Source organism: Vespula pensylvanica, chromosome 20 (genome assembly GCF_014466175.1).
Source record: "Vespula pensylvanica isolate Volc-1 chromosome 20, ASM1446617v1, whole genome shotgun sequence".
NCBI classification, from domain to species: Eukaryota; Metazoa; Arthropoda; class Insecta; order Hymenoptera; family Vespidae; genus Vespula; species Vespula pensylvanica.
In genome coordinates, this window is record NC_057704.1 from 2,369,962 (window position 1) to 2,391,972 (window position 22,011).

General features: G+C 28.1%; 7 protein-coding genes and 1 non-coding gene across 12 annotated transcripts; 4 read left to right on the forward strand and 4 right to left on the reverse strand.

Moving 5' to 3' along the window:
* The first annotated feature begins 20 nt into the window (after nt 1-20).
* LOC122636167 (rhodopsin, long-wavelength) lies at nt 21-2,483 on the forward strand. The gene is made up of 6 exons (XM_043827138.1): nt 21-165; nt 373-702; nt 784-1,031; nt 1,109-1,367; nt 1,455-1,621; nt 1,792-2,483. The coding sequence occupies exons 2-6, from the start codon at nt 379-381 to the stop codon at nt 1,928-1,930; spliced, it is 1,137 nt and encodes a 378-aa protein (XP_043683073.1). The 5' UTR covers nt 21-165; nt 373-378; the 3' UTR covers nt 1,931-2,483.
* LOC122636166 (rhodopsin-like) lies at nt 1,578-4,822 on the reverse strand. The gene is made up of 10 exons (XM_043827137.1): nt 4,699-4,822; nt 4,353-4,554; nt 4,015-4,253; nt 3,825-3,931; nt 3,659-3,765; nt 3,445-3,592; nt 3,259-3,369; nt 2,977-3,143; nt 1,773-2,900; nt 1,578-1,669 (listed from the first exon to the last, which is right to left on the reverse strand). Exons 2-9 carry the CDS (start codon nt 4,547-4,549, stop codon nt 2,771-2,773), a joined length of 1,206 nt encoding a protein of 401 aa, XP_043683072.1. The 5' UTR covers nt 4,550-4,554; nt 4,699-4,822; the 3' UTR covers nt 1,578-1,669; nt 1,773-2,770.
* Nucleotides 4,823-5,255: 433 nt separating this feature from the next.
* LOC122636169 (COMM domain-containing protein 2) lies at nt 5,256-6,540 on the reverse strand. Of its 2 annotated transcripts, none has more exons than XM_043827142.1 (5): nt 6,248-6,540; nt 6,086-6,133; nt 5,913-5,995; nt 5,660-5,833; nt 5,256-5,593 (listed from the first exon to the last, which is right to left on the reverse strand). In XM_043827142.1, exons 1-5 carry the CDS (start codon nt 6,312-6,314, stop codon nt 5,396-5,398), a joined length of 570 nt encoding a protein of 189 aa, XP_043683077.1. In that variant the 5' UTR covers nt 6,315-6,540; the 3' UTR covers nt 5,256-5,395. The 2 variants fall into 2 exon arrangements, with proteins under 2 accessions (XP_043683077.1, XP_043683076.1); XM_043827141.1 differs by having other exon boundaries at nt 6,086-6,163.
* A 107-nt stretch (nt 6,541-6,647) lies between these two features.
* LOC122636170 lies at nt 6,648-8,065 on the forward strand. The gene is made up of 4 exons (XM_043827143.1): nt 6,648-6,795; nt 7,347-7,464; nt 7,624-7,758; nt 7,840-8,065. The coding sequence occupies exons 1-4, from the start codon at nt 6,783-6,785 to the stop codon at nt 8,036-8,038; spliced, it is 465 nt and encodes a 154-aa protein (XP_043683078.1). The 5' UTR covers nt 6,648-6,782; the 3' UTR covers nt 8,039-8,065.
* Nucleotides 8,066-9,283: 1,218 nt separating this feature from the next.
* LOC122636172 (E3 ubiquitin-protein ligase RNF130-like) lies at nt 9,284-11,754 on the reverse strand. Its single transcript, XM_043827144.1, has 3 exons — nt 11,239-11,754; nt 10,928-11,090; nt 9,284-10,722 (listed from the first exon to the last, which is right to left on the reverse strand). Exons 1-3 carry the CDS (start codon nt 11,421-11,423, stop codon nt 10,672-10,674), a joined length of 399 nt encoding a protein of 132 aa, XP_043683079.1. The 5' UTR covers nt 11,424-11,754; the 3' UTR covers nt 9,284-10,671.
* A 1,272-nt stretch (nt 11,755-13,026) lies between these two features.
* Nucleotides 13,027-17,991, reverse strand: LOC122636048 (nuclear factor interleukin-3-regulated protein). 4 transcript variants are annotated; one of them, XM_043826871.1, is made up of 7 exons: nt 17,711-17,948; nt 17,442-17,588; nt 17,134-17,310; nt 15,859-16,805; nt 14,728-14,970; nt 14,412-14,593; nt 13,027-13,684 (listed from the first exon to the last, which is right to left on the reverse strand). In XM_043826871.1, exons 4-7 carry the CDS (start codon nt 15,965-15,967, stop codon nt 13,472-13,474), a joined length of 747 nt encoding a protein of 248 aa, XP_043682806.1. In that variant the 5' UTR covers nt 15,968-16,805; nt 17,134-17,310; nt 17,442-17,588; nt 17,711-17,948; the 3' UTR covers nt 13,027-13,471. The 4 variants fall into 4 exon arrangements, with proteins under 4 accessions (XP_043682806.1, XP_043682809.1, XP_043682808.1 ...); XM_043826874.1 differs by having other exon boundaries at nt 15,859-16,410; nt 16,618-16,805; nt 17,442-17,948; XM_043826873.1 differs by having other exon boundaries at nt 15,859-16,410; nt 16,479-16,805; nt 17,442-17,948.
* On the forward strand, nt 15,159-15,231 carry Trnar-ccu. Its single transcript has one exon. It is a non-coding gene; the product is annotated as a tRNA-Arg (tRNA).
* Nucleotides 17,992-20,443: 2,452 nt separating the features above from the next.
* Nucleotides 20,444-21,721, forward strand: LOC122636082. Its single transcript, XM_043826958.1, has 3 exons — nt 20,444-20,496; nt 20,644-20,852; nt 20,962-21,721. The coding sequence occupies exons 1-3, from the start codon at nt 20,482-20,484 to the stop codon at nt 21,674-21,676; spliced, it is 939 nt and encodes a 312-aa protein (XP_043682893.1). The 5' UTR covers nt 20,444-20,481; the 3' UTR covers nt 21,677-21,721.
* Nucleotides 21,722-22,011: the final 290 nt, after the last annotated feature.

The following is a 22,011-nucleotide window of genomic DNA, read 5'->3' on the forward strand; positions in this document are numbered from 1 at the left end:
CTCGTAGCAGAACAAGACGAGCCGCATCCAACAGTGGACCAAACAACGGTCGGTGTCTTCTACGCCCTTACAACCCGCGGTGACCATCCTCCACTTCTAACATTAAGCGAGTACTTGGATTAGTTCGTTTTTTTACGACGATTTTCTCCAAGTAGCCTGGAAAAAGTGAGAAACTAATATAATCGAAGATATTGGAGATTATTATTCTTAGATATAATATTTTTTTATACAATTAAATCTTTAAAAAATGATAGCATATCACTTGTGATTTTATTATGAACTTTTGTTTTTTAATTTTATCTTATTAATTTAAATTATTTTTATCAAACTAATGAATTAAATAATAATATATTATATTTTCTCTATATATAGTCCAGCATGACAGTTATGTCGGGACCAAGTTACGCTGCATGGGCGGGCCATGGCTCGAAATTCGGTAATCTGACCTTAGCAGACACAGTTCCACCAGAAATGTCACATTTAATTGATCCCCACTGGTATCAATTCCCGCCAATAAACCCTCTGTGGTATCCTTTGGTTGGTTTTGTTATTGGTGTATTAGGAGTTATCTCTGTCATCGGTAATGGCATGGTGGTTTACATTTTCTGTTCAACTAAATCGCTACGTACTCCAAGTAACTTGTTTGTCATCAATCTCGCCTTTTCTGATTTCCTCATGATGTTTACTATGTCTCCACCTGTGGTAGGTATTATTTTCCAACCAGATTAAATATATTATAAGTCAGAGAAAAACAATTTTTAGCAAATATGTTCTTGTGAATAGGTGATTAACAGCTACTATGAAACTTGGGTATTTGGACCTCTTATGTGCCAAGTCTACGCATTGTTAGGCTCTCTGTTTGGATGTGGCTCCATATGGACAATGACATTAATTGCATTTGATAGATATAACGTAATCGTCAAAGGTTTGTCAGGCAAACCACTCAGTATCAATGGAGCCCTCCTTCGAATCATTGGTATATGGCTATTCTCACTCTTTTGGACTGTTGCACCTATGGTAGGATGGGGCCGGTAATATCTCTTTATAATTTAATAGACTTTCTGTTTTTCATTCTGAAACTATATCTAATAGTAAGTATTTTGTACAGATATGTACCTGAAGGAAATTTGACTGCTTGCGGCACTGACTACCTCAGTAAAGCAATAGAAAATACATCTTACATACTTGTATACAGCGTATTTGTCTACTATTTGCCACTATTTATGATAATCTACAGCTACTACTTCATCATTCAAGCTGTCGCAGCACACGAGAAAAATATGCGAGAACAAGCAAAGAAAATGAATGTTGCTTCTCTACGATCTTCTGAAAATGCTAATACCAGTGCAGAATGCAAATTGGCAAAGGTATACGTACATATATAAATGCAAATAACAATAATATAAAAATTTTAAGAAAATTCTCATATTGCAATAACTTTAATATTTTTTTAGGTTGCGCTTATGACAATCTCCTTGTGGTTCATGGCATGGACTCCTTACCTGGTCATTAACTATACAGGCATCTTTGATAGCCAGAAGATAACACCTATCTTCACCATTTGGGGATCCATTTTCGCAAAAGCAAATGCTGTATATAATCCTATTGTTTATGGTATCAGGTAAATCATTTGTTCTTTAACATGTCATTTTATTAGAAATTTTTTTATCTAGAAGAGACAGAAAAAAATGGCGTATTAGATCAATGGAACTTTTATATTATGTTTATAAGTATATAAAAGTGATTATACTTAAAAAAAACAATTAATGTACTTCTTTTTAATGATTCCAGCCATCCTAAATACCGAGCCGCTCTCTTCCAAAGGTTCCCATCTTTGGCTTGTACCAATGAGCAAGCACCCCATACGGATGCAACATCTACTGCATCTGGTATTACCACAGTCCCTGAAGGCGAGAAAGCTTCGGCATAAGGAAAGAATTGTAAAATGCTGCCATTTTCTAAATTTCTAAATTAACATTATACTAAAATGCAAATATTAATATCATCAGAATGAATATAATATTTAATAATTTAATAACTGGGGCAGCCATATTTATGTGTTCTAAACAAGGACTTCCATGTGATATATGTAATGTTAAAAAAAATAGAAACAACAGGGATCTATAGTGAACACAGGTGAACTAATTGATTCTATTTAACATCTAGAAGGAGATTTATAAACAAAACCTGTACCAATAACATACATGATATCACTGTGTACACAACATAAAATGAGCAATCTTTGAATACATCTATGATTAATTTTATGATTCATATTTCACCACAATGTGAATCATTTACAATTGATTAATAGATTGAATTATAATTTTGTGCATTTTATAATATAGTGGTATACATGGTCACTTTGGTATAGCAGGTATTGGCTCTATGATTACAAGATTAGTCAGCGTGCCAAAACATAGCGATAGCGTCATATCTGTACTTAATTTTGTAAAATTAAATAAATCATGCAAGCAGCATTACTCGTTTGTTATTATTAAGTTAAAAATAACTGATAAAAAATATACCTTTCAATAATTTACCATATTAGTGTATTTTGTTTTCAAATAAATTACAGAAATAATAATCATGCACTGAATTATTTATTTTGAAATAACAATAGTAATTATTTCATAATTAATACTTTTTTACACAATTATCAATAAATTATATTAAATTTTGATATTAACATATTATTAAATTTCTAAAAGTTTATTTATACTGTTCTACTTTAAGAAGAAAATTAAAGAATATTAATAATAAAGAAAAATTATGCTTTTCCACTCGCCGTTGTAGTAGAAGATGTTTCAGCATTTCCTGCAGATGCTGCAGGTTCCTCTGTTGACCCACATACAAGGAATGGTAGTTTTTCTTTTAATGCTGCTCTATACTTTGGATGGCTATATAAAATATATAAAAAGAGAAATTAATGGATATATTTATAAATTTTAATAAATTTTTATATTTATTTTATACCTTATTCCATATACAATAGGATTATATATTGCATTGGCCTTAGCAAAGAGAGAACCCCAAATAGTAAAAAGTGGACTAATTTTTGACCCATTAAATATACCCATATAATTTATTACCAAATATGGTGTCCAAGCCATAAACCATAATGATATTGTTGTTAAAGCTACCTATAATATTAATAAATTCATAATAATAAAAATAAAAAAAAATCGAATTAAGTCCAAATAATTTTTGATAATTGTTTTAATAATATAAATTTATGTAAAATATTAACAACAATACCTTTGCTAATTTTGCTTCAGCACTAGTATTTTGATTATCACCAGATCTTAAGGAAGCAACATTCATCTTCTTTGCTTGTTCTTTCATAGCTCTTTCATGAGCTGCTACAGCCTATCAAATTAAATGAAGATTCTTAATATAAAAATTATTAATATATAAATAAATAAATATAATTGATATACTTACAGATACAATGAAATAATAACTATAAATGATGGTAAACAATGGTAGATAATAAACAAACACTGAATACACCAATATATAAGACTTTGATCCCCAATCTTTGGAAAGATAATCTGTACCACATGCTGTCATATTACCTTCTGGTACATACCTAATTTGTAAAAGTGTATAAATTTCTATAAAACAATTTCTAATATAATTATAATTAAATTTTTACCTATTCCATCCTACCATTGGTAAAATCGTCCATAACAACCCAAATAACCATATAATGACAATTTGTAGCAAAGCTCTTTTAATAGTTAGAGGTGTACCTGACATACCCTGCAATTATTCTTATTAACGTTTTTATACTTGCCTCATTAATGCAACTTTTTTAATACCTTTACTATAACATTATATCGATCTAAAGCAACAGCAGTCATTGTCCATATAGAAGCACATCCACATAGAGAACCAACCATAGCATATATATCACACATTAAGGTTCCTTTAAATATAAAAAAAAGATTTATACTATATTAATATTATTCATATAATTAAGTAATTATATAAAAATTATACGTTCATTACCTAGAATCCAAGTTTCATAATAACAATTGATTACCATAGGTGGAGACATTATAACCATCATTATAAAGTCTGAGAAAGCCAAGTTTACCACAAGTAAATTACTAGGTGTTCTTAATGATGGTGTCATCAGAAATACATATACTACAACACCATTTCCAGACCATCCTAAAACTCCAAGAACAATCATAACTAAACCTAATATTTTATGCCACAATGGATCCAAAGGTGGAAATTGATACCTATATGGAAAAAATGAAAATTATCAAATAACTAATTTGTTTTAAAATATATAAGTCAAATGAATTTATTTATAAGAAGGAATGTAATGTAGTAGTCACCAATGAGGATCAATTAAATGTAGCATTTCTGGAGGTACTTTATCAGCAACTGTTTGATTAGTATATCGCATCTGTTGATGTGCAAATTGAGGACCAATAGTTGTCAAGGCATGAGTTATAATTTTATTTACTATTGTTCCATTTAATCCAGGTACAAAATCACTGATATTTACAGGGCTTACTGGGTTTCCTTCCATATTTGCTATGAACAAATATATAAGCATATTATTTTAATATAATAAATATATAATAAATAAACATATAATAAGTGAATATGAAATATATTTTAATAATATATTAAAAATAGGAATAATTAAATTAAATGAATTTTAAATTTAATACATACAGATACGAATTTAAAGATATTTGTTATGTTTTAGTAAATAGTAAATAGTTAATAATTAGGAATATATGGAATGTTCTGAATACTGAATATTTTGGTTTGAGTACAAGCACGAACTGGTCACTATCTCTTTTATATACTTACAAATACGAACATATACACACATATATTCAAAATGTAATAAAATTATAATCCAATAAAATATTCAAATGAATACTTCTACTATCACATTAAATGTATTAACATATGTTCCTATGTTCGTAAGAACTGAGTAGTAGTAACCACGTCATAGAAGTTCTGTCACTTAAGATTTGAAAGAAGCCATTCAAAAAGGGATATTTTATATAGATATATTCATATTTACATTTCCACCTGATTTCTAATTTTCCATACTTATCTATTTTTCAAAACTAAAAAAATAAATGAAAAGAGAAACTGACAAGAGTATAATTACATCTAACACAGGTGAATAATTTGTGATAGAATCATAAATAATGCAGTTTCTCAGTCATATTAAGATCTTTTATTTAAAATATTATTGTAACAATTAATATTACCTGTATTGATACATTTTCTTATTTTTATTTTTGAAATTTTCTTTTTCTTTTTGAAATTAAAAATTTCTGACCTAGTAGCCATAATAGCCATAATTTTAAAAAATAATAATTCTTTTACTGACTTGTTTTAGATAAATTTTAATTTATTTTGCTGCTCTAGAAACTTGACGAGTATGTTGACTATAACCCTCTTTCAAAGCTTCTTCCAATTCTTGAGCCATATGTAGTAAATTAACAGGATCTGTTTGGAGTAGAATATGTTCCATGTTTTCATTATTTTTCAATGTTAAATCTAATGTAATCAATGGAGAAACTTGTTTTAATAAGGTCCTTGAAGCAGTCTAGAAATAATATAATTGTTATTATCTTTTTTCAATGAACCATTTGATGTGTAATAAACTAATTACCTGCACTTCAAAACGCCATTCAAGATCATGATATTCTGGTATTTTAAAACCAGTAGCTGCTATAATATTGGATATCTCTTTTTTCTTTGTAATATATAGCTTACTTAAAATTGCTTCATTTTCTTCAGAGAAACCTAATGCTATAATAGAATCTCGAAAATCTTCATTACTTAGCTACAATAATATATAACACACAATTACAATATAATATTTATAAGTTACATATAATAATGATATATAATTAAAACTATACCTTATGATTACAACTTTCTAATAATAAGTTGATAAGACCTTCTACTGAATTTTTTATAACATCCAATTCTACCTCAAGTTTTTCTATAGTAATAATCATATATTATTAATTAATAATAAAAAAATATTTGTTTAATAATTGTTCAAATATAAGATACATTTATATATACTTACGGGCAGCTGCATGATACAATTTCATGTTAGGACCTTTTTGTAAATAATCTAAAGCAAGTTTACAAAAATCCTGTAACACTGTATAATTTTATTATAATAAAAAAAAAAAATAAATAAATAATATTTTAACATAATTAAAATCATATGTGATATATGTAATACCTTGAGGTGTTTGTTCCATAAGAAATAGCACATGTTTTTTATGATCTGGTCGTAATGTCAGCAACATTTTCTTTTTTTAAAGAAATAAAAAATATATAATTATGTATAAATACATAAACAATTATTCATTAGAAATGTATAATCACTATATAAAACAAGCATCAAGTTCCATGTTTATTTAGAATAATTTGAAAACTTTTCGCATATTATGTAAAATGCACTATAAAATATACTATTTTTATTAATATTACATATATCTATTCATATACAATATTAATTTATGATCAATTTGGGTTACAAAATTAAATAACAAGCTGTTTAAAATCCCTAACCATTTTTATTTCTGTTATTGGTAGTTAAAGTTTACTGCGCATACTCTATACGCATCTATAATACGTAAAAATATGGCGCACAATAATTCTGCCGTCAGAAGGCGTTCATGCTGTTGCCAAGAAGGTACGGATAGATACGGAGCCAGACGATACTCGTTTCTTGTGTATTATGACGTTAAGGACAACGATCTACATTATAAAACATGGGAGATAAAGGTATTTATTAGTTTTTATAAAAAAATAAAAAATAATGTATCGTAAGGTACCATGAACACGACACTTATTAACATAATAAAGAGCTTTATTAGGTTAAGAGTTAAATTGCACCATCTCTTTCTACTCGTTTAATACAAATTTTGAGGTTAATTATATTAATTGATTTAATACTTTGTTAAGTTTATTAAAATCATGTTGTTATAAAAAATGAGTAATATATTATGCCAATGGTTGAGAATCTATATATCTTATGTACATGATAATTGTAATTAATATATTCTATCTCATTTCAGCTATTGTTTAAATAAACAATTGAGAGAATGAGTTTGTATTCAATATTATCATTATCACTTTTTCTTTTTTGCTATTTTTGCATGCATATATATATATATATGTATATATATATATATATATATATATATATCACATAAAGAGAAACAAATTTGCAACTTCTTGATTAATTATAAATATGTCTTACATTGTCTCAATATATTGATTTGTAATGCAAAAAATAAAGTTATATTATTATAATTAAATCATTTATTTTTCAGAACATCATGTACACTTCAGTGGGGCAAGCGGTCTTGGGAAGGACAACAACATTATGATACAACCACAACGACATGGACATATAGATGTTCATCTTGGATTCTTACAGCTTCATCACAGGTTTACAAAACGATGCGATAAACTAAACGTAAATGTTGCAATCGTCATGTAGATAGTCGTACTGTTGTATGATTTGTTTCTTTAAATGATGAAAACCAGATTATACGCTCAACGAAGAAGATGAAGCTATCGTACATCTTGCGTATATATCCTTTGAAGGTACCACGTGGAGTTTTCTCTTCCATGGAATATGTGTGTTCACGGTGAACTTCTTGCTCCTGCTGTAGTTGTCTGTAACCATCATAATCCAGACTGTCACATTATTGACCTAATGCAAGAGAAGGATGGCCTTAAGTAAATAAATATCTTCTTTTTTTTAATTTAAAATTACATTAGCTTAATTTACATTTTTCATTTTAATTATTTTGATCACAGATTAAAAATTGAGCTACTAGCATACAAGGAACGAATCTTGAAGGAAGAAGTTCAAGTCATGTGTTGTAAATCTGGTACACCATTAAAAATACTCTTGAATGCACGAGTATTAGGTAAGGATAAAGGAACGCCTTTGTTAAGGAATGGTATACGCAGTGTTGCTGTAGAGGGAATCGATAAAGACGAAATATCTGAATAAATCTACCGACTAATGCTTCAAAATGAACCGCACTTTTACAAGCTTCAATAAAATTGATTTTATGATTAATGAGTATTAAAAGATCCAGAATAAAAAAGCAACACAAAAAGTATTCAAATAATTAATAAGAATCGTATATATTATCGATTTTGAATAAAATATAAGATAAGCTATTTGAGCTTTCATTATTTTTTGATTTAAAGAATTGATCAATCATAATCTTTTTATACTTTCTACTTTGATAAATAACAAATAAGTTGCATAATAAAAAATTGAGCTTATGTAAATTTAAATCAATAACGTATATCTTAGGATACATATATGAAAAAAATATATATACATATATATAAAAAGAAGTGGGTATAATCGACAAATCGATGGGAATAAATAATATTTTTATTGGATAGAAAAAAAAAAAGATTAATCGTTTAATAACATTAATGTATCATTCTTTTTTTAATTAAAATATAAATAACTTGAACTAGCTAATATTTATAAAAGAACGGCAACGAAAGTAGAATAGTTTCAATTAATTCTGACTTGCCTACTATATCATTATAATGTTATCATTATAATTTTACTTATTGTTCTATAACTATTATTGATACTATGATTACACTGCAGTGTCATTACTGTAATAAGACATTTTTATTTGTCATCTTATTTATTAACAAAATCACATGTTCTTACAAACTTTAATCTAACTTGCCTACAACTATAGCAATATATAATATTTCTATCACTATATGATAAAAAACGAATTTTTGTGTATGTCGTATTTTATAACATTATAATCGCTTTATAATGTTTTATAACGAAATGGATATTTAACAGTATTTGTTCTAAATACAAAATATGTTTCAAATCTTAACATTTAACTTATATTTTATAATACATCACTTGGAGTTGTACAAGATGTTGAAGAAAAATTACCAAATTTTAAGATAATTGGAAGTACTCATCAAAATAAACAAAAAGGTCTTAACAAAAGTGAACTCAAAAATTATTTATTTCAGGCCTATAAAATTTTCATGGATCCTCTTATTTTATAAGAGTTTTCAATTAATTACATTAATTTAACTAACGAAATAAATTATATACTTGTAGCATATAGTTTTTAATTATCTTCACAAATAAAAGTTTTATAGATTTATATCTGACAAACATGAAACTTTTTAATAATTCATAGTTTATACAGATTTATTATTTTCAAATAAATCTTCGGTAGATATACTATACAGTTCATTATTTGTTAAAACTTTCTTATTTATTAAGCGAATATTACAGATTGGTAGACTGACAGATTGATAACTTTTTTAATGTTCTATATACACACGCCCTTTCATCCGTACGTGGGTTACATACCCATTGGCTAATTCTTTTCGATGTATTTATTTTTATATGTTTTGAACTTGCTTACTCAATTTTTTAATTTATAATCGTATTTAAATAATGCAAAAATAATAATCGTAAAATTCAAAAATTGCTATAAGGTATCAATTTTGTATGAAATGTTCTTTTAATTAAATATTAAGAATTACAATATTAGATGATTTCAATGTTGTTATAATACAGTAACAAATCACATATAATAGTATTTTATACAAATATTGATATACAAATTTTCTCTTTTTTCGAATATTTTGATATTTCTTTTATAAATAAAAATAAATATTATCATTTAACAATTTCGAAATATAAATAAATTTATTTCTATCAAAATAATTTCTACCAAATAAGGCAATTATTGCATTAATTATTTTAGAGAATCACAGTTAATAGTTCATAAACCCTTAAAAATTGAAAAGACAAAACATAATTAAAAATTGTATGTAAATCTTACACATATCTTTCATAAGAGAACAATGAATTTAAGAAGATATTAATTATATAGGTTTCATTAGAATGGATATAGAGTGAGTCACTTAAAATAGGCTATTAGTTATCTGACCATCTTTCACGATTTTAAAGATAGAAAAAATGTATAATTTAAATATGTTGAATTATATTATAATGCACTATCTTAATTATTAACAATAGGTATTTGCAGATGTATGTTTTTATTTAAGAAAAATGAAAGTGACTAATTTTTTCTAAGAATCTTCATCTGAGAAAAATTTTCATGTATGACAATGAAAAAGAACTTTTATTTGAAATGTTTGTTCTTATTTTCAAAACTGAAAGATATTCAGATAGTTTTCACTGTATTTGGTGATTCATCCTGTACGAAGTTGCCATTATTATAATACATATGAAGAAACACATCTTTCAATCTTTACTAAATACTAACATAAATGATTTTTAAATTTTATGCATAAAACCTTAATGTAAAGTGAAGTGAAGTGAAGAAAATATTTTAAATCTCATAGTTGTTATATAAGATATCAACAATAATTTTAAATTATATATCACAAAAGTTTTATAGTAATCACAAGATATTTTGTTACTCATTATTCAACATTGAACAAAATCTTAAATATATTTTACACTCAACCATTAAATCATTAAATGATTAAACAATGGATGCTTTTTAAGCAACCAATCTTTTTTGTTCTTCTAAATCAATAATTATAACACTATTTATAACTTGCACTCCTTGTGTCAATTAAAAAATGAGCTATTCATTTATATCACTAGATACTTTGATACTTCTCCCTGCAGGTAGGGCAAGTATTACGAGATTCCTATAATAAAAATATATAGGTATGAATTAAATTACAAATATGGAAATAATTTGCAAATTTAGTTAATATCAATGAAGATTGTTTAAATCATAAATATATGAAGAAGTATAATATGAAGAAATATAATAGAGTCAATTAGCTATTAAAGTTCTAATAAATAAATAGACCTTATTCTTTATATTCAAGAGTTAAAATAGACATATACCATTGGGCCTTGTGTTCTCCAATCTTGAATACATTTTTCATGAAAGCAATGACCACATGAAAGCATTTTATCTTGATCTGAAACACTTTGGAAGCAGATGGTACAGACATCTTTAAATGGAACTCTCTTCGATCGTCTTTTCCGATATTGATTTTGTTGTTCGCTAGAAAAAAAAGTATAGATTTTGATACATAAATGTTAAATGATAAAACTTCTCTCTTTCTTAACATGACATGATTATGTTTTTTATATATGGCTATCTATTATTTTATTTCTATATTAATTTCTATATTAATTGATAAAAATAATACTTGTTCGATGATGGATTTACGGCAGTGAAATAATTAGGAGACATTCCAATATCAGGACCATTGGGACCTCCAGAATTATTATATCCATATGATTGTTCTTGTCTTCCATTATTGGCAAGAAAATAATATAACAAACTTGCTAAACCGAATGTAAGTGCTACTATAGTGATACCTTGAATTGCCATTTATAATAAGATAAATCGATCGTTAAATAAATTGAAATTTATTGAATGATAATATGAAAAGAATCGCAATTGTTATATTTAATAGAATATACAACGTGCGGTGAATTCTTTTTTTGTCGTCAACACTACGTGAAATTTGACTTCACTACGAAATTTGATTCACTATGAAAATTTTCATGACGATATAAAGAAGATATCTATTTGTAAAGAACATTCAGATCAACAATAATGGTTAAATGTTAATTTCTTTCTCACTCTTTCCCTTATACGTAAGAAGAACATAACGTGGCAAAAAACAACCATCCATTCCAGTAAAATGGGAAGAACGTACACAGGTTTGCCAACAGTTTTGCAAGTAAAAATATATATACGTATATATGTCAGTATACACAACAGTAAGTATAAATTTATAGTAACTAACGTATAACTACATATAGTAATGTAACATATAATTGCATATTATGCAATTTCTTATACGCATGCACTATTTTAATAATATACATATATGTATATACAAATCTTTTATTACAGAACAAGTTATTGATATTTACGTCTGCAAAAAAAATCTCTTCGCTACATTTAATTTATAAGTTGGCAAGACTATTACAATTATTCTAACAGAATAAGCCAGTAAACGAGTAAAACTAATCGTAACAAAAAATAAAAAAGAAATATAGAAATGAAACAACAAAATATAAAAATAAAAATATTTGTTTCTTTATTACGAACTTTCAGAGTATTGTAGAATATCATTTATTTATCTAGTCAAAATATAGATGTTGTGTAAAAAAATATATACAATACACATGCACACATACACACGTGTTGTAGGAACTATAAAAGTAAAGAAAAGTAATTGGATTGAAGGCACTTTTTTATCGGCATACAATTAAATACATATATAAAAAATTACACGCTTCTGCGATTATATCTTGATGTGCAATGGTGACAATATTGTGTTGGTAAATTATGTAGTGAAAATTGTCGATAATTTAGTAACGAAATTTTTATGTATTTGTGTATTGAGATCGCGTGACTAGTAGTACATATAATTATTTACCGTCATATGATTATCATCTGGAATCTAGATCTACACATTATATGTCAATATTTATTAAACAATGGATAATCTATATACATAATATAACGTACGTAAGTAGTACATAGATTGCTTATGAACAACTGTGAAAGTTCACATCTAAGAAAGAAAAGGTAAGAAAAACATAAAAATTACAATAAAAATTAGTAGAATAAAATAACATATATCCGTAGAAGACTATTTGGAGATTTTTTCGTTCATAGAGATTATTTAAATATATTTCGTAATATCTTTTCAAATTTAATTCGTGTTCACACCAACATTTTATTAATATAATATTTGTGATATATAAGTAAATTTGTAAGATAAATATCCTAATGTATGTGTATGTATGTATATATGTGTGTATGTGTATATGCATATGTATATGTATATATCTATAATTAGAATATTTATTTTTTCTAATATGTATATATATATATACACACACACATATATAAAATAGAAGTTATTTATATATCATAAATATTACATTAATAAATCTCTCTCCCTTTTTCTATATATAATGTGTGTGTGTGTGTGTGTGTGTGTGTGTAAGTAATGAAACTGATGAAAATAGAAAATAATAGGTTATTCTTTACTATTACGAGTAAAACATTTAACACGAGAGCAAAAAATGTGCAACCGCTTTTGTAACAATCACAAAGTTACATTGATAATGTGACAAGATAAAGAAATTTTGTCTTGTTTATATATTTGGATACATTGTTATAATCGCAAGTTGAAACGTTTTATCTTTTTTGTTTTTTAATTTTTTTTTCTTTTTCTATTTTAGATCTTAGAAAATGAACGAACATTTGTTTACGTATGTTACGCATATTAGCATAGTATGTGTAATAGGTCACTCAATTCTGTTTTCTTAATTAATATACAAAGAAACGTCGGTGTGGAACTAAATTATCTGGAAGTAGTTTGTCCTTCTTTAATCACTTAAAGAGCTTCTTCCTTTTTATAGTTCACAATCCAATGTAGAGAGAGATCGCATCGATGATCGTGTTACTGACGTCAACGAAGATACAGAACGTTCGATGGACTGTGTCCTAGTTGTTTGTTGCTGCTTTAGCAACATATGTCGAAGCGATTGAGCTTCCTCTCGAAGGGTCACCACCTGCGCTCGTAAAATAGCATTTTCGTGTTCTAACATTGTTGCCTTTAAAGCGATCTACGAAAAATAATTGAATGATGGGGGATACGTTGCAAACTATTAATTGATTAAGGAGTTACGTACATTTGGATCGTCCAAAAAAAGATATTATTTTTTTATTTATTTTGTTAATAAAAAATCATTAAACGTGGGACAGTTATTACTTCGAGGAATATTTTCTAACAAAAAAGAAAAAAATTGAAACAATTGGTCGTCCTCTTGGAGTTATTTTCTGTTTGTGTTATTATCGTGTCTTCGCCTTTAAGAAGCTAATTTTTAATATTTTTATTTGATAAAACAATGATAATGAAATACATCACGATTTTCGATAGAAAATTTCAATAGCTTTTAATAATTAAAAAAAGAATTACGACAAACGAATGTTCGTGAGAAAAAGATCAGATAGTGATATAAGAAATAATCGTGCGAGATTTCAATCGAATCGATTCAATAATTTTTAAGATATTATTGGCATCAATTTGAAAAAAAAAAAAAAAAAGAAAAAACAGTTTTGAGAAAGCAACGTTTAAATTGTTGTGCTTGAACAGGGCCGCCTTTAAGTCGACTCCTAATATCGTCAAATTTTTGAAATATTTTCTGACGAAATTTTCAAAGAAAAATTTTTCTTAAAGAATAATATTATCGAATTAAAAATATTTAGGAAGAAACGATCTTATTTTTTGAACTTTTCTAAGTGTACGTAAATCCCCCTTCAAGTGAAATTGGAATATAAATTTGATCTTACGTGATCTTCACGAATTTTTCGTGCGTCTCGCGATTTCTTTGCGGCCTGATTATTACGTTTACGCCTTTCGTAATACTTTTCATCTTTTTGATCATCCGGAATAGGCTTTTTTTCGCTTCTCGGTCGTCTACTGATACTTTGTGTATTATTATCGTTGATAAACTGTCGATTCATAATCGTATCTGCGTTATAAATTTTAAGAATCTGACTGTGTTATTTTAAAAACGAAAAAAACGTTTTGATTGTGATGGGAAAAATGAGAAGGATTTCACGGAACAATGAATTTTTTAATATTCATTGGCATAATACGACTTACCGGAATCCATTATATCTGAATATCGTCGAGGTATATTTAACGATGGTATCAAAGGTGTCATAGTTGTGAAAAAAGGAGATTGTACTAGAAAACTACTAGAAATTGGCAATGTTCCGGAAAGAGAAGCAGTTGTCGTTAACGACGGCGTCAACGACGGTTCTATCGACGTAGAATTGGACAATATATTTGTTTCGTTAAATTTACAACGTTGAGTAGGAGTATACGGCTCATATCTATATATATCTGTAAGTGCAAATATAAAAGTAGAATTTTTATTTGAATACGTGAGACATATGGCGTATAAGAAATCTTTTTATAATTTTTTCTTTCTTTTCTTCCCTTAGAATTTAATGATAATAAATTATTTTAAAAGAAATCTATAATCAATTAAATGACTTATTATTGTTAATTTAAGACGTGTAAAACAAGTCGCCCCTGTGGCCTAATGGATAAGGCATCGGTCTCCTAAACCGGGGATTGTGGGTTCGAGTCCCACCAGGGGTATAATTCACTTTTTTTTTCTTTCTCTCTAAAGTATATTTTATGAAAGTTTTTACATTTTAATATTATTTATTGTTTCATATATATATATATATATATATATATATATATGTCTATTAGATATGTCTTTATTATATATATTTATTGTATGTTTTGTGTATATGTGTGTGTTTGTATGTCTTTATTAGAGAGACTTTCCAGTACAAAATCAATTGCAATCTAAATCAGAATTTAATGAATTAGAATTTAAAGACTTAGAATGTTGATTAATGTTTATTCCTATACCAACTATGAATAACTCATAATCTGGCATATCATCGATGTTGCGTGTTTTCATAAGGTTTTAATCATACTCCATGTCACACACAAAGAATTGACTTTTGCATGATTCTTATCATAAAAGCAACGTGATCGTCATTGATAAGCCATTTTTGAACAACGTTATATTTTATTATTCATTTTATTTTCCACGTGTCGAATTATTTACTATTTATATATATATATATATATATATATATATATATATATATATGTACGTATATATTTATGTATGAGTGTAAGTATGTATGTATGGACATATATACGTATGTACGTTCACAACATTTAAAACATATCGTTTTCTATACGTACCTGAATTTGGAGCAAGAAATCTATAACTTCTCAATAGTTGTAATGTAGAAACTGCTCCGGTCATTGTATTTTCAGAGCAAATTGTTTGCGTATGTATATGAGAGGCCATTTTTTTTTTTAGAGAACACGTTCGAATGTGTTAGTGCATGATCAGTACGATATTATTATTTTGATCGGTCTTTGAAGATTCTTCCTCTTTTTCTTGGTTTATATCCATGGTGATGACTTAAAAAACGTGCTCGGTACGTTGAGTAATTTATTCTTTCTTTTCTTTGAATATTTCTTCTTTTCACATTTTCTTATCCTTCCAGAGAGCGACGTAAACTCAATAATATCATACGTTGCGCGGATAAATTATATTATATATGTCGTCCTTTCTTCTTTTTCTTTTTTCAAAACGTCATTATATCAACGAATCGAACGTTTTTATATTCACAACAAAAGAATCGTCTTCAAAAATGATACCTTGTCAATTATCGTTTGTCAATTATCTTACAAATAACTATTAGATTTTTTCATCTTTCCTTCTTCGATTGACATATCATTTTCAATCTTTGCAAAAATTTCAATGAAACGTTAAGGTTCGACACGAATTGACATTTGAAAGAGGACTATCTCACAAGTTATTAGGTAAGGCACTCAAGATACTCCTCCAATGTAGTAAAACAGTTTGAAGTTAACAGGTCCGGTTATGATAGAGTTTTCTAATATCACGTGTTCCACGATTATTCCAGGAAACTTTTCATTCGTCGACGTTACCTTTCTTCCCGCCCTAAAGAGCATGCGTACTTGTCAAGATCATATTTGTTCCGCCCATTGGGTAGTCATGGGTGACCAGCGACAATAGCTTTTCAAATGGTCAACCTTTAAGAGTGACCAATCACCAGCCTCGTCCATCGTTCTTGCAATTAATGATCATTCGTGCTCAAAAGTATCACGACCTTAATCTACAAAATATATACATATATATATATATGTATATGTATATGTATATGTATATGTTTGTATGAGCGCGTGCGTGTGTATGCATGTGTATGGGATAGTTTGTAATAAGTTAACAATTATAGTGATTTTATGATGGAGTGGAGAAACATACCATATTGAATATCAATCAAATTTTAATTTTTTACAAATGATTGTGCTTATGTAACAAGATGAATTCTTTAAGTAATGATTTCTCTATTAAACAAAAAAATCATCGAATCGACTATCGTTGAAATTTTTATCGTCATTTTCAGTAAGTTTAGATATTCGAGTACTTGCATATCTACTTACGTATTCGTTCATTTTTTTTCTATCTTCATACGATTCTCTAGGATTTCATCTGAATACAGTCTATGTAAGTGGCAAAAAATATAGACTCCCTTACGATCGTTCATCCTACGTTAATACATATACGAATGGGTGCTTTCAATGTTATGGGACAGCGAGCACCTGACACTTCCATGTTTCCTGCGAATGTTTCATATGTTCGTAATTATTATAAAGCAAATTAGACGGATGTATAGACCCGATATTACCCCCATCTCAACCCCCACAAGTCGATCTCATAAAATATTGCACTTGTTCGGCTCTGTAATTACCTTGTGTCCAATGATTAATGACCAAGAGATCGATGGACTCTGTTCAAGGGTTAAACGGAAATGTTCGCGTTCTTTGACCTTTCCATATATTTTATTCCTTCTTTCTTTATTATTGTTGTTGTTGTTTTATTCGTTACTTCTTAATATCTACTAACAAAGAACGAATTTATCTTAACGATATTATCTACTCGTAAAATTAGTGGATAAGTATATATTAGAAAATATGTTTGGCTATTTGGAAGTAAATTTGGAAAAAAAATCGTATTCACTAATGAGTCTTGGCATATTTGACGAAAAGGTCAGCTCGTTACGATGTAGAAACTGTTAGCGGGCTGTCGATCAAAGGACACCGAATATCGTGTACCTCATTCGTCAGCAGACACGTTTGATGGCATGGTCAACGACAGGTGTTCGAGTTCGCACAAGACGTCGAAGAAACAACCAACCATCCCCGCCCTCCATCCCCCGTAGCTCGTGCCAACGTAACGGTAATTAGAAATTTAACGGAGCAACGCAATACAATATCTATCTTCGACCTTACCTCCCAACTCCTGCTCGCTCGTCGATATAGTAATGATAATTTAGAAAAGATGGAATCGGTCGAAGAAAGTGTTGTGTATAGGGAAAATAAAAGAAAAAGAAAAAAAAAAAAAGAAAATGGACGTTTACGTGCTTTGCGAAAAAGGTCGGATGCGTGTTAGCATGTAACGATTGCTTCTACGATAGGCACACGTAATCGCGGCACCGTGAGATCAAGACCACATGACACTGGCCGCGCGCATCACCCTTTTCCAACGAATTAGATGTCGCGATACTAAATAGCATTATTTCATTTATGTACTTCGATCTATCCTTATTAATTTTAAATAATCTAAGAATAATGAATATAACATTCTTTTCGATTTTTCTTATGTTCTTTTTTTTTGCTTTTATCGTTTTCTTTTTTGTCCTTCTTTTTCTTGCAATTTAATACACGTCCCTCCTATTATTCGAGGCAAAACAAATTTATAGATACATGTATATGTGTATGAATTTTTACGCGTATCTATATATTATCTACGAGTTCGTATCATTGTTTAAAAACTGTCTGAATCGTTAAATTTTGTTGTAAAAATTGATAAATCTTTGTTAGACCGAAGAAAGAAAATGGCGACTAGAAGAAAGAGAAAGAGAAAGAGAAGGAGAACGACGACGACGACATCCCTATTAAGCATCCTCGCGTGCCTAACCCCTTATTTACATCCCTTCTACCTTCCTCCCTTTCTCCCAGAGCACGGATTCCTTTCACCCTCGCACGAAGTCACGAATCGTGATCGCCGTTTGTTGTTTCACAACTTGGACGAAGTTATCTCATCAAGTCGTCACGAGGGCGCCTTGCCTCGTTTCCGGAAGTTCCGATTAAACTTTTTCTTACTTCGACAACTATTTTTATATATGTATATACATATATAATGTTGTAGTACGGTCGTAACTATAACACCCATTTACCACTTACAAACGCGATTCACGCGGTTAATTCGTCAGTTCGTCAGTTATACTTAATTAACAATATCACAAACGTGGAATCGCTTCCACCTTTAGATTTCTTCTTTTTTGCTTTAATCACAAATTTTACAATTTTACGATAAACCGTACTTTTTCGATTTCTTTAATAATTATTATTATACAGTTTCACGTTATTGTACATATATTGTAGATATTATAAAAAATCAATCATCACTTTCTTGCTTTTTCTTTTTTTATATTTTCTTTTCTTTCTTTTTTATCTTATTTCTATTTTTTAAATTTTCGATCGAATTCTCTGTCCGATTATCCTGTCAGAAGAATGAGGAACGACGTCATAGAAACAAATTCTTCACCTCATCTGCGAACAATTTATATTTGTAATCTACTATCTACTTGCGTAGTAGTAAGGCAGACGATTTATAACTGCCAATGTACAGTAAAACTCGATTTCCCTTGAATTTCATTTATCAAATCCGATTTATCGAAACGTCCAACAACCGATAATAACTAAATTTATAAATTATTACTCAAAGTAAAAATGGACAAGGTTTCATTCATTATTTCATTGTTCTAATAATTTTGACCTTTTTCAAAACGATATTTTCCTATATATATATAGGAAAATTTTGTTTATAATTTATAAATAATATAGGAATAATTTATAAATTTAGTTATTATCAAAGTGTCAACTCTCGATAATAACTCAATTTATAAATTATTATTTAAAGTAAAAGTGGACAAGGTTTCATTTATTATTTAATTTTTCTAATAATTTTGAAAGACAAAACTCTTATTACACTTTTACAAAATTAAACAGAAAAAGAAAAATAAAAAAAGAAAGAGAGAAAGATATATAGAACTAGACAATTGTAGCTATTTATTATTAATATTTTAAGCGCGTTTTCCCTTCTACATATTGCACATTCGTTCTTTCTGTGTTCGTTTACTCTGTAATAGGCGCAACGTTATTTAAATTATGAATCAATATTGTGTACAGTTTATAAATAACAGCCAATGAAACAAAAAGGAAGGGTAAAGTTCACACAACTTCACGCGACTTCGCCTATAATGACATGCATGAAAAGGTAGGTAGTATGTCTCACAAAACTAGTTATTAGCTACTGTCTCTAATATCTATTATATGTATATTTATTAAGTTACTTCTTTTTTTTCTAAACTACGCACGATTACGAAGACATACGATATATCGAAATTTGAATAAACGTATGAACGTATTAATAGGTTCAATTAATCGCGCGTTTTATTTTGTTTTCTTTTCTCTCGTCGATTTCTTTACACCTTTGTAGAAAAAATTAAATCTATAATGGAGTATACTGGAAAATATAACAGAATGTCGCAAGAAGAAGAAGAAGAAGAAGAAGGAGAAGAAGAAGATGAAATGGAACTGGAAGATCAAGAAGATGAAGAAGAAGGAGATGATCAAATAGAACAAGAAGATCAAAACGATGAGGAAAAAGAAAAAGGATTAAAAAGAAAAGAGGATGAAAAGAAGAGGAAGAAAAGAAAAGACAATATGTCATCGAAGAAAGTATTTATCTCTTTTTCATTCTAACTATTCGCATCTTTCTTGTCTTTAATGAATAATTATTTTAACGTATCTAAGAGCATATGTATGTAACAAAATTATTCCGTTTTTACCGGTTCGAAGTTAGATTATATATTCTTTTCTTTTTAGAAACTTTACAAATGTAAATATGCCGTAGAAAATTCCAGTAGATTTTCTTTACGTGTTATGGAAGCGATGCGTTCTCTGGAGAGATACGAAAACGTTCTGCCGATATCGTCCGTGCAAGAAATCGTCGATTACATAGCGAATAATTATAACAACGACGGAGATCTCTGTGCCCAAGTTCGAACTGCCTTAAAACAACTTTGCGCTGATGGGTTAGTTCGATAAAAATACATTTAAATATATACAAAGGTTAAACAATATTGTAAATTTTAATATCGTGTAGAAATATATTGGATGATATTTATATTTGATCTTTAATAGATTCGTTATTGAAGTATTGAACGATGAATATCAGTTGATAGGTCCCTTTCGTACCACAGACACGTTACAAAGTTGTAGCTGTCAGACAGATAACGCAAAGATATATCTCAGTACACCAAAATATTCTAAATTGAAAAAAACATTTCGTACAAAAGGTAAAGAGAAATCGCATTGTCGTTGTGAGAAATTAAATGAAAATACAAAATTAGAAAGAGATAATAGAAAAGAAAGAAAAGAAAATATTTCATCTTCTTCACGAATGAATTATTATTTAAATGATATGATACGTCCAACGCCTAAGTATAAATTATTCAAATCAAAGATAAGAGAAGATAATTCATGTAAATATCCTGAAATAGAAAAAACCCTAAAACAAAAAGGGAACAATCCTAAAAGATTCATTTCTTACGAGGATCAACATGAAAAATCTATTCGTAATATTCAAGAAGATTCTGCTGATATTGAATCTTCTCTTCGCGAACCTGCACCTAAGCGTATGCGTCAAATAGACGACGACATTATTACATTTCAAAATTTACAGAAATATCAAGACATTAGCATTGCACCGAATAATCGATTAAATGATCGTTCTCACGATAATGTATTTCAAGAAATAAAAAGATCGATCCCTGAAACATCTAAATCCCACCAGATAGAATTAAAAAAATGGATACAACGATGCCGTCACGAATGCAAAAAACAAAATAAGCGATAGTAATTAATAAAACATTCTATTACATTTCCGACTAACGTACTTTTTTTTTTTTTTTTTTTTTTTTTTTAATTAAATCAAATAAAATTTTTAACTATTTTCTAAACACATTTTAACATTTTTTATATTAATAATTACTAATTAATATACTAATGATAATATAATATCAAGTAATATTAATTGATATATTTATTTCTAAGACTTTATATCCAGGTCATTAAATACTTATTTTTTCTTATGAAATAAATATATATTTAATTATTTATATAATAATAATTTTCAATTATCCCGTTTCTTTGCAATATTTTATGTACTTGTTCATTATTTAATAGAATAAT

Excerpts from the sequence above, each read along its gene's own strand:
- LOC122636167 (XM_043827138.1), top strand. The coding sequence starts at position 379 with ATGACAGTTATGTCGGGACCAAGTTACGCTGCATGGGCGGGCCATGGC. Across the intron at positions 1,032-1,108 it reads CCTATGGTAGGATGGGGCCG|ATATGTACCTGAAGGAAATT; the intron begins GTAATATCTCTT and ends TATTTTGTACAG. Across the intron at positions 1,368-1,454 it reads CAGAATGCAAATTGGCAAAG|GTTGCGCTTATGACAATCTC; the intron begins GTATACGTACAT and ends ATATTTTTTTAG.
- LOC122636166 (XM_043827137.1), bottom strand. The coding sequence starts at position 4,549 with ATGGAAGGAAACCCAGTAAGCCCTGTAAATATCAGTGATTTTGTACCT. Across the intron at positions 3,932-4,014 it reads TTATGAAACTTGGATTCTAG|GAACCTTAATGTGTGATATA; the intron begins GTAATGAACGTA and ends TTATATTTAAAG. Across the intron at positions 3,144-3,258 it reads CTGAAGCAAAATTAGCAAAG|GTAGCTTTAACAACAATATC; the intron begins GTATTGTTGTTA and ends TTAATATTATAG.
- LOC122636169 (XM_043827141.1), bottom strand. The coding sequence starts at position 6,314 with ATGTTGCTGACATTACGACCAGATCATAAAAAACATGTGCTATTTCTT. Across the intron at positions 6,164-6,247 it reads TATGGAACAAACACCTCAAG|TGTTACAGGATTTTTGTAAA; the intron begins GTATTACATATA and ends AAAATTATACAG. Across the intron at positions 5,996-6,085 it reads ATTGTATCATGCAGCTGCCC|AAAAACTTGAGGTAGAATTG; the intron begins GTAAGTATATAT and ends TTATTACTATAG.
- LOC122636170 (XM_043827143.1), top strand. Across the intron at positions 7,465-7,623 it reads TTCTTACAGCTTCATCACAG|GTACCACGTGGAGTTTTCTC; the intron begins GTTTACAAAACG and ends TATCCTTTGAAG. Across the intron at positions 7,759-7,839 it reads CAAGAGAAGGATGGCCTTAA|ATTAAAAATTGAGCTACTAG; the intron begins GTAAATAAATAT and ends TTTTGATCACAG.
- LOC122636172 (XM_043827144.1), bottom strand. The coding sequence starts at position 11,423 with ATGGCAATTCAAGGTATCACTATAGTAGCACTTACATTCGGTTTAGCA. Across the intron at positions 11,091-11,238 it reads GTAAATCCATCATCGAACAA|CGAACAACAAAATCAATATC; the intron begins GTATTATTTTTA and ends TTTTTTTTCTAG. Across the intron at positions 10,723-10,927 it reads GGAGAACACAAGGCCCAATG|GAATCTCGTAATACTTGCCC; the intron begins GTATATGTCTAT and ends TTTTTATTATAG.
- LOC122636048 (XM_043826871.1), bottom strand. The coding sequence starts at position 15,967 with ATGGCCTCTCATATACATACGCAAACAATTTGCTCTGAAAATACAATG. Across the intron at positions 14,971-15,858 it reads ATTTCTTGCTCCAAATTCAG|ATATATATAGATATGAGCCG; the intron begins GTACGTATAGAA and ends TTGCACTTACAG. Across the intron at positions 14,594-14,727 it reads TTCAGATATAATGGATTCCG|ATACGATTATGAATCGACAG; the intron begins GTAAGTCGTATT and ends TTTATAACGCAG.
- LOC122636082 (XM_043826958.1), top strand. Across the intron at positions 20,853-20,961 it reads AAACAACTTTGCGCTGATGG|ATTCGTTATTGAAGTATTGA; the intron begins GTTAGTTCGATA and ends GATCTTTAATAG.